This window comes from Papaver somniferum, chromosome 8 (genome assembly GCF_003573695.1).
Source record: "Papaver somniferum cultivar HN1 chromosome 8, ASM357369v1, whole genome shotgun sequence".
Lineage (NCBI taxonomy): Eukaryota > Viridiplantae > Streptophyta > Magnoliopsida > Ranunculales > Papaveraceae > Papaver > Papaver somniferum.
The window spans coordinates 169,099,518-169,109,076 of NC_039365.1; the positions used below are offsets into that span (position 1 = coordinate 169,099,518).

At 36.6% G+C, this 9,559-nt stretch overlaps 1 protein-coding gene across 1 annotated transcript; it reads right to left on the reverse strand.

Annotated features, from left to right (window-relative positions):
* Positions 1-1,790: 1,790 nt before the first annotated feature.
* Positions 1,791-7,026, reverse strand: LOC113303918. Its single transcript, XM_026553002.1, has 4 exons — positions 6,906-7,026; positions 6,145-6,254; positions 3,952-5,166; positions 1,791-3,738 (listed from the first exon to the last, which is right to left on the reverse strand). The coding sequence occupies exon 4, from the start codon at positions 2,736-2,738 to the stop codon at positions 1,935-1,937; it is 804 nt and encodes a 267-aa protein (XP_026408787.1). The 5' UTR covers positions 2,739-3,738; positions 3,952-5,166; positions 6,145-6,254; positions 6,906-7,026; the 3' UTR covers positions 1,791-1,934.
* Positions 7,027-9,559: the final 2,533 nt, after the last annotated feature.

The window sequence follows — 9,559 nt, forward strand, 5'->3', positions numbered from 1 at the left end:
GAGATTTGTCCAGGGCCAAAAAGGACATAACGGCACGAACTTGACAGCACCTAGAGAGATATCACGCGTGGTTATAATCGCGGACTACACCAAACGATGGCAGTTCAAGACATCGCGTTCACTGTCCATCAAGTAGTTCCGCCAATTTCTCATTAAGCAAAGGTTCAAGACCTCATGGACACCTCTTGCCTAAGTGGTATTTCTCGCCACTAAGGCTTGGGCTACGACGGTGTCTACTTGCTCATAGAACCACTATAAGATTTGTAGTTGATATGGCGCCATTATCCGGTGACGCTCCATTATGTCTTTTGCTGTAGGTGCTTCTTTGGTTCCAAGTAGCTGGCTTGCGGTTTGTAATAAGATTTTCTGTTCCTTTTGTCTCGATTGGAGTTGATAGGGTGTGTTCCTTTAGTTCGTGCTTCTATGGTTATCACTCTCTTGTCGCTACTCCAAATTCCATAGTTGGAATGGTATCCCAATTTGAGTTAAACAGTGCTTCAAGCATCTCATTTAATGCGTCTTTGTATATTAAACGTAGGGGGCATACGATTTGTTAATTGTGAAGTTAAGCACTCATTGCTTAATGACAGGATCTTAAAATGGTGTTCCTTATGTCCGTCTAAATAAATGTCATGTACGGGTGTTGTGTTTTTCGTATCTGTAGAAAAACCTAGAATGTTAAAATCATTTTGAGAGAGATAGTAGGACATTCTCGACTAAAGTGGTTCCATTATATAAATCGTCTACGCGTTTGATATCTATTCCGGGTGATCACTGAGGAAACACATTGATTTCATTTAGTAGGCTGCAATATAAAACTAACTGGATCTTGTTCTGGTGTGCAGGTAGTCGCTGATATGGAACCTGCCAACAGTGACCAGGGCAGCGGCATGGATATATATCGAGGAGAGAGAAGCTTTACCTGTTGCAGAGATGGAAGATCAAATGGAACAATTCACCCACGTTATGCAACAGAAGTTTATGACTGGTGAAGATTCTCAGCATTTGGACTAGTCTAAAATAGACAATGATGAAGCACTAGACGATCACTGGTTCAGGGAGGCCAACCATGATGCCGAGGAGAAGTACTTTGACGAAGATTAGGAATCTAATTTCGAGTTTTCTTTCTTCACCTCTCCTTCAATCATTAGGTACTAAAAACTCTTCTCTGGAGTGGGTTCTCACTGCAACTGATTATATATATGATTATGTAAATTAAAGTCAAATTTTGCTGCTGGTGTCAGTATTCAGATCCTTCTTTCTCAACTTTCCTAATATATATATATCAGCTAGAAAAGATGGTGAAATTCTATTTGGAGGTTATTTTGACGTTTTTCTTATCTTACCTGTATTTCTATCACCATTTACTTCCATCAAGCTTTTAGGGCTTGAAATTGAGAGGTAAATAGCTGCATTTTGCCGTTTGTAACGTTGATTTATTGTGGTTATCCATTGTAAAACTAAAATCCAGGGGGTCATCCGCGTCGATTAGATTCTGGATCTGATGTGGATGCTAAACTTTTTTAAACTTGAAACCCCTCGTCACGTATTGGATTGCGCATGACACTAAAACCAGTCAAGTCCTCACCCCTACTTGTCGATGGTATATGTACCAACTAAAGCTCATCATGTTTATGATTCTCAAAAAGATCCACTGTTGCTGCATACCAGCAGAATCATTTGTGCTAAATCAAAATTGGACATGATATGAAAAGTAAAAAGCAGGAGTAGATAAAAATATTTAGAAGACAAGAACAAAAATTCAACTATTCCCAATTGCACTTGTAAAAAAGGGAGTTGCAGAGACTGCTCAAGAAAGTAAAACCCTAAAAACATTTACAGTGACCCAAAAGTTACAGTGAGCTCAAAAAAGTAAAACCCCATGAAAGTAAAAACCCCGTTACAGGACTCAACCCTTTTGATTTTCACAATTACTAAAGTACAATAACACTGAAAGCTTCAAAGAAACAGAAATATTTGAAGGCAACGCAGTTCCGAAGGATCATAATCCAAGAGATACCCAGGAAAACCCTTTTCTTGAATGTCAATTTGGTTCCATCTGAAGAAACCCCTTTTCCTCCTTTTCCTTCTTCTACCTTCTTCTTCTTGTCATCATCATCATCATCATTATCAGAAAAAGGGTCATGATCATCATCATCATTAGCATTAGCAGCACCAAAAGCAGTGTAATTTAGCGTAGATTTAATATCGTGCACAACAACAGCTCCGTTCATGTACAAATCAGGATATGTGATTTGAATTTCATCAATTGTGTAATTGGATTGGGAATTATTGGTTACAAGAATTGTTTTTTCTGGTAATAGGGTTGGGATTCTTGAACCTATTGCAAATGTTTGAAGAACAGAGAATGGGAGTCGTTGTGGGATTATGTGATAACCAATAGTTGATGTTAAAGATTCAGATGAAGATGATGAAGTGGAAGAGGTATTGATTAATGGATTATCACTTGGGATTAGAAAAGTTGCAGTAATTGGAAAAATGAAAGGATCAGTTATAGAGAGTACCTCAGCCCAGTTGCTGTAATCTTGAGTAGCCATTAAAGCTTGAATTATGTTCTCGAATTGTTGTTCTGATGATGCTTCTTCTTTCTTGAATATATTGAATGTAGAAGAAGATGAAGAAACAAAGGGGTGGGTTTGTTGTTGCTGCTGCTGTTGTTGATCAGAAAGTGTAATTCCGATAATGAAAGCAGAAAATAAGAGGATTAATGAGACCATGAATTAAGTTGCCATTGATGATCCAGACATCACCATTCTTGGTTGCTTGATTGAAGATGAAATCTTGGGGTTTCTTGGTTTTTTCTATGTGTTCTTCTGATGACGATTCTACTTTATTGAACTGCAAAATAACATAAATAACTGCTGATGATTATCGTCTTTTTCTAGCTTTTGATTAAACTGCAAAAACAGCAAAACGGTGATTCTGCGTTGTTGCATCCCTGTAGTAACACAAATAGACCATGGTACCAGTCATAAGACAGTTTTCAAGAAGAAACTTCTCCCAACCCCTGTGATCATCAGTAATCACCTGGTGACGCCCACCCCATGTCCTCAACCAAAACGAACTCTCCTGTAATTTATTATTTAAAACTTGAATCTGTACGTTTCTATGGGACAAACTTTCTTGGAGAAACTCCTCAACTCTCCTCATAAACTCTCCCGGTAGCTTCAGACGACTAACATTGTCCTGAATTGACAATTCTTTGATAGCGGTAATCACCACATTCCCTTCAGCTAATTCCCTCAGCTCATCTAACATGGCCCCACTTCCTAATCCATCACTACCTAACTGGTATTCCATTGAAGAAGAAGAAGAAGATTCTTTGGCTGTGTTTTATCGCTGTGCTAGAAGAAGAACAAGAATGTGTATCTTTCTTTTTTTTTCCTTAGTGGGACAGAAATTTTGGAGTACGTGCTATTGTTTATATAGAGAGGAATGGATTCCCAGGTGAACCAACTTTTACGGTAGCCCTGGTGACCTGACAAGCCCAATCCACCTTGTGTGCCGTTGATCACAGTCAAGAAGAGTTATCAAAGCGATTTAGCAATGTTTTTGAACTCGTGTAAACAAGACTGCAGTGTCTTTTCGCGTTTGTAGAGTGATTGGCGTTCCTCCTGAAGGGCATCAACTGCACCAGGTGCTACAAACATGTCCATGAATTTTTCATCACTCACAGCGAAAAGATCAATACCTAGTGCCACCACCAACTTCTCCGTGCTGTCAGGTCCACCAATGGAAAAAGGGAAGAAACAAAAAAGAAGAATTAGGATACGGCATTTAATCCAGGGTTTCATATATACATATCATCATATGAATGCGCCTAACTTTACTCTAGTTTGATGCTTTTCTCAATAAAGATATAAGAAAAGTTTGCCTTGTGACCAATAAGTTGTTTTTGTCAAAAATGCATCAGATAAGAGATAAGCTTACCAAGGAGTCAAAAATGCAGCATTTAGGGCTGAAGGCACGCTTCTTTCTATAAGAACTTCACGTATGCGACAAAATACTGTGTTGCAGTAGCAAAGACTTCCGAATAAGCTGAGCCTGATCTAGAGCCAATGTCATTGTTTACAGATAAGGTATCACCAGCATTTTGGAGTGGGCTATGATCCTTATTTCTGGTGTTGACCGCCTTCTTCGCGTGCCGCATTTTCCTTCTTTGTTGATTGCCATTCCCGTGCTCTTTCTTCTTACCACTTCCAAAAACTATATCGCGTGGTTGATCAGGAGATGGAGTCTCTGGAACAGTCAGTTGAACGTCTTTAGCGGTCTGCTCTGGAGTGTTTTGCTGTGCATTTCTTTCAGGAGGAATATTTTCCTAGTCTACACCCGTTAGTTCATCCTGATCAGGTGTCTTACCATCAGATAACTCAAGGCTAACTTGGGACCCTTGAGCTTGATTGAGTCTGTAAATGGTTGATCCACCTCCACCATGGCCAGCATTGGCAAGTAATACATTAGCAACCTGTTAGAAGTAGTATTCTGTGCTAGAGTTTTACCTGGAATGAAAGTGGTGTGCCTGAGTGAAAACCATGATTTGCGGTTTCACGAATAATAGATATAGCTTCTCTATAGACACTTGAGGGCACTCAATCGAATAAGTGGCACAACGAAATTCATGCATTACCCTCTCAAATGCTGCTCCACCATAAAGCTTGAGGGAAGAATCCGGAGGTTCAAGAACAGCAAGGGTTGTCAGGTTAGATAGAGATTCGGATAGGGTGCCGGAGAAGAGGTTATTACTGGCATTTAACAGCAGAAGAGAGGTTCCGCCGTTTGTAGCATGGAATGATATAGATCCACACAGAGAATTCTGGGTCATATCAATGTAGCTCAAGCTCTTAATATTGTAGATAGTTGATAGGAAGGCACTGATTAGAAGGTTTCTAAAAGGATTGAGTTTGACCAAACTCCGTATAATCAAACCCACCTCCTCTGGGATTGATCCATTCAATTGGTTATGAGAAAGGAAAAGACCTTGGAGATTTTTTATGCAGAAATGAGGTAAAGCTGGATCTGTGAAATAATTAGAAGATAAATCAAGGACAGTTAAGTTGATCAGACCTGACAACTCATGATGAATGCTGTCGTTGAGTTTATTTCCCTGCAACAGCATCTCGGATAAAATTGTGCACTGGTCTATGGCTGTAGCAATAAGACCACTAGCTTGTTATAAGACAGATCTGTCATGCTGTAATTCTGGTGAACTCAAAACCTGGCAAAGGTGCCTTCTGAAACCCATGCAATTATAATTTCAAACTGTGACTAGCAATAACATGACGGAGAATGTGCACCAATGTATCCTATACGCTCTAAAGAAATAAAAGAGAAGCACATATACTTAAACCATTCTCATATCATCAGGCATGTTTTAAACGTAACATTTGGAAGAAAAAAAAAACATACATGAATAACTGGTAACAAGATAATTATTGGGCCAACTTAAGGTGCAAAGTTAACTATCATGATTTATATACTTCAAGTACTGGAGCAGCATACAAGTGGTGTTGGTGATCCACATTTCAAGTTCTTCTAAATTAATCAAACAGAGCTACTTGTAAGCATCTCTGGGCTAAAAGGCTTTAATATAAATCATTTTAAATGAAATTAGATATTTTCACATGATGTGATTTTCTATCTAGTTGTTCTAAATGGCCTAGATGATAAGGGAATCATGCTTCAAAGAAATCATTCTTAGGGCATCCCCACATCAACCCATTAAGCAGATGTGATGATAGGTATGAATAAGCGGGGTAATAAGCAATGGAGTAGTAGAATAAATGCAAGTAAATTTCCCCAGCAAATCATCTATCAAGGACCTGAAAGCCTTTTAACAAATCAACTCAAATAAGGGAGTTCCTCTTTAATGGCAATACAATATCTTATCCTAGTCTTAGACAGTTCCAATATGGTGGTCAACCTCTTTCATATGAGAAAATGATTTAGTAAATCAATCAATAGTCAATTAAAGTTGCTTAATTCAACATTCAAGAAAAGCTTTGAAAGACAATAAGAGGGAAGCCTGTTGGAATAACTTGGAGCTCATCAGGATTAAGAAAAACAACTTTCTTAAAAATAAATATAGCAGACCAGTTGGCCCCTTAGATTAACTTAGTAACTTACCTCATGTCAACTTCGGAAACCTCAGACCTTAATAGCAACCACGGTTAGTAAGGAAGCATTTAAAGAACATCCTCCATTGACTGATTTAGTAATCTTCAGAGTTCAATGACCTTACCACCAACAAAAATACCATAAACCCCATTTAAAAAACCGTTGAAGAATCAACTTAGACAAGGCCAGTAATTTTAGAAGATTAATTGGAATCTTACAAAAAGAAATGAAATATGTGATGGTTTTATGAGTTTTAATCCGGGGCACAAACTGTATGATTTATTTGTTCCTGCTACTACTATACAATCTAGCTATTTCCACTCCACCGATTAAACAAACAAAATCAAAAAATTACCAACCTGAGAAATGAAACATTTTGGAGAAATGAATAGTTCATGATTAAAGGCAGGATCACCAAAAACAGTTCAATAAAATTGTTAATCGTGTACAACAAATACTGCAAAAACACAAAATCAGTTCAAAAAAACCCCAAAAATCAATTCTCCTCAAGACCTACATTCTGGAATCAGTAGATTCAGAGACTCACAAAATTAGTTGAAATCATACCAAAATAAAATCAATCAACCGCTGTAAGAAAAACACCTAGAGAATAATCGAAAATTCAATTGTCTTTAAAATCTAGACAGAGATTCAGAGCTAAATTAAAAAAAAAAAAAAACTCAACCCAGTAAAGTAAATGTAGCACCACAATGTCAGAACAAATCAAAGCAAATTAATACAACAATTAAAAGATTAAAATTATTTCTTACCTGAAACAATGATGATGATTTTGCTTCCCTTCATTTTCATTTTACTGAAACACAAAGACTCATTGGCTGTTGTTTTCTTGTTTCAATTTCAAAAACGTTCAAATTTTCTCTCTCTCTCTTCTCCGTGGTGTACTTCAAAAACGCGGAATTTAAATGAGACATGTCCTTGGACATTAAAAGCGTGAAAGAACAGCAGTTGTGACACATGTCTCTGCACGCATATAGTGCGTATGTACCATAATATTCCGGATAATGACGTTACGTTACTGGAGCACCCGCTGGATGGTTCTGAGATTAATTTCAAAATTGGTCAAAGTCAATGAGTGTGACCGTTGCTGAGTGAGATGGTGTGGGGTGGGGGTTTTGCTGCTAAGTTCGTTTGTGATTTTCTTGGGCCCAGGAAACCATGAGAAAACGGCTCTCTCACATAGAGGGCCTCTGCTAATCCCCATAATTGGTGGGACTTGTCATCGTGTGAGAGGATGGTTTTTACGTGGTTTTATTTGGCGGTCCGTAGAGAATACTGTAAAATCAAATAGCGAAGAATACATGTATGCATTGTGAAGTGGTCTAATTTAGTTTGAAAATTTTTCGGAAACAAAGTTAGCCCGTCAAAGAAAAAACGTAAAATTCTCTTCATTTGACATGACATGGACCAACCGACCGGAAGGCCCGAACGGAGGGAGCCTCTTTTGTGTTGCCAACTCTTTTTGTAAACCGTAGAGTAACAAACACGTGCACTTTGATAAAAAGGGCAAATAAGATTAGACATTTTCATAAAGCCCGAGAGAAAGAGCAAATAGGTATTAGACATTTTTGCCCTCCCTGATATTAATTTCTTTTTTTTTCCTTTAGACATTTTCGTAGATAGACCGAAAAGGAAGGACAAATAAGTATTAGACATTTTCACAAAGCCTAGGAGAAATGACAATTAGGTGTTAGACATTTTCATAGATAAATCGAAGAAGGAGGACAAATAGGTAACATTGTTTTTAAGGAATATGAAATACCCAAAGGTCAAATGACATTTTCTTAACAGTTCCATTGGAGCGGTATTTAGTTTCTCTCCCGTCGTCCCTTCCAACAGTGACAGCGGTGTTTTAGTATTGCTTGTTTGTATAAATTTTGGTCTTTTTTATCTAACAAATCATTGGTATAAGCTTTATTTGAAAAGAAAAATTCAAGTTGCTCTATCATTAGACATGGCATGGCCTTAATATTGCCGAAAAATGGGTCATTTTCCCAAAATCCATAAAGTACGGGAGTAACGGACTTGTAAAATATAGGTCTGGGTGAAAAATACAAAAAAAATTCAGATATACCTTTTATTTTAAACTTTATTCTTTATCGTATCATTTTCTCTCTCATATTTATTTTTTATCTCAAGTTTAAAATTAATCGCGAGAAATGACTTAACTACCCAAATATAAGTCGGATTTTAATAAAATTTATATTTTTGGAAAGAGTTCGTAAATCTCTACAAAACAAGATCCATTGTTAATATGAAATTCGAAAAAAAAAAATAATTTTAAACCAGGCCGAGGATACTTTATGCACACAAATGCAACCTGGCCAAAATTTATTTCCTATAGGGCTGTTTGGTAACCATTATTTTAATTGATTATCAATCCATAATCCATTATGCAAATTATAATGGATTCTATATGCGTTTGGTAACCATTATAATAATTGCTTATTTTAATCATAATTGAAAAAATCAATTATTTCCATAAACAGGAAAAAGTTGTTTTGAAATTTTTTATAACCAATTAATTTTTCTAAGAAACTCAAATTGAAATTTTTCTTCTTATTTTCTCTAAACTATCAAGACAGAGACAAGAAAACAACATAGGACTAAAAAAATATCCTAGATCATTATCATTCTAAGATAATCAATTATTTGAAAAATGTGTTTGAAAAAATTTATTTTGAAAATAATTATATCAAAATTATTTATCAATTTATGGTTATCTATAATCATAAATAGATATTCATAAATTTTACCAAACATTACAAGGCCATAAAAATATGCAATTATCACCCAAGTGCAATTTGGCCAAAAGTTATTTCAAATAAAAATGTGCACTATGTACTCATGTGTAACTTGGCCAAAAATTATTTCATATAAAAATATGCCATACATACTCAGGTGCACCTTGACCAAAATTTGAAGGTGGAAGGAAGCAATACAAGGGAGCCGAAATCAGTCTCAATTATATCTTAAGACGCACAGAACACTACCCATAACGTGTTTGTAAAATATCCTAAATGAAGAATTATATGGCAAAGGCGTGAATTAAAACAACGCCTGTCATTGGTCCCAGGTATAATACCCTCCCCATCTGGCGGTGATAATAATCGCGTCAATCATCCGGTTGACTTTTTACCTTCTTCTACTATCAAACAGACATTTAAATCACATCACATATCAAACTTGAGTATTTTGCATCACAAGTGCAAGGGTACATCGTGGATCACACATGTCGCATACTTCTATTACACTTGTGCTTGACCAAATTTTGGTCTTCTTCCTTTGAAAACCAAAAATACCAAAAAAATAATAATTAGGATTTAGTCATTGTATTTGCTCGTCATATGATTGTGAAGGCTTTTAGAGCAACTATAATGGTGCGACTATAACCAAAGAGCAAACA

What these genes read in the sequence shown, in the direction of transcription:
- LOC113303918 (XM_026553002.1), bottom strand. Translation starts at nt 2,738, where the DNA reads ATGGTCTCATTAATCCTCTTATTTTCTGCTTTCATTATCGGAATTACA.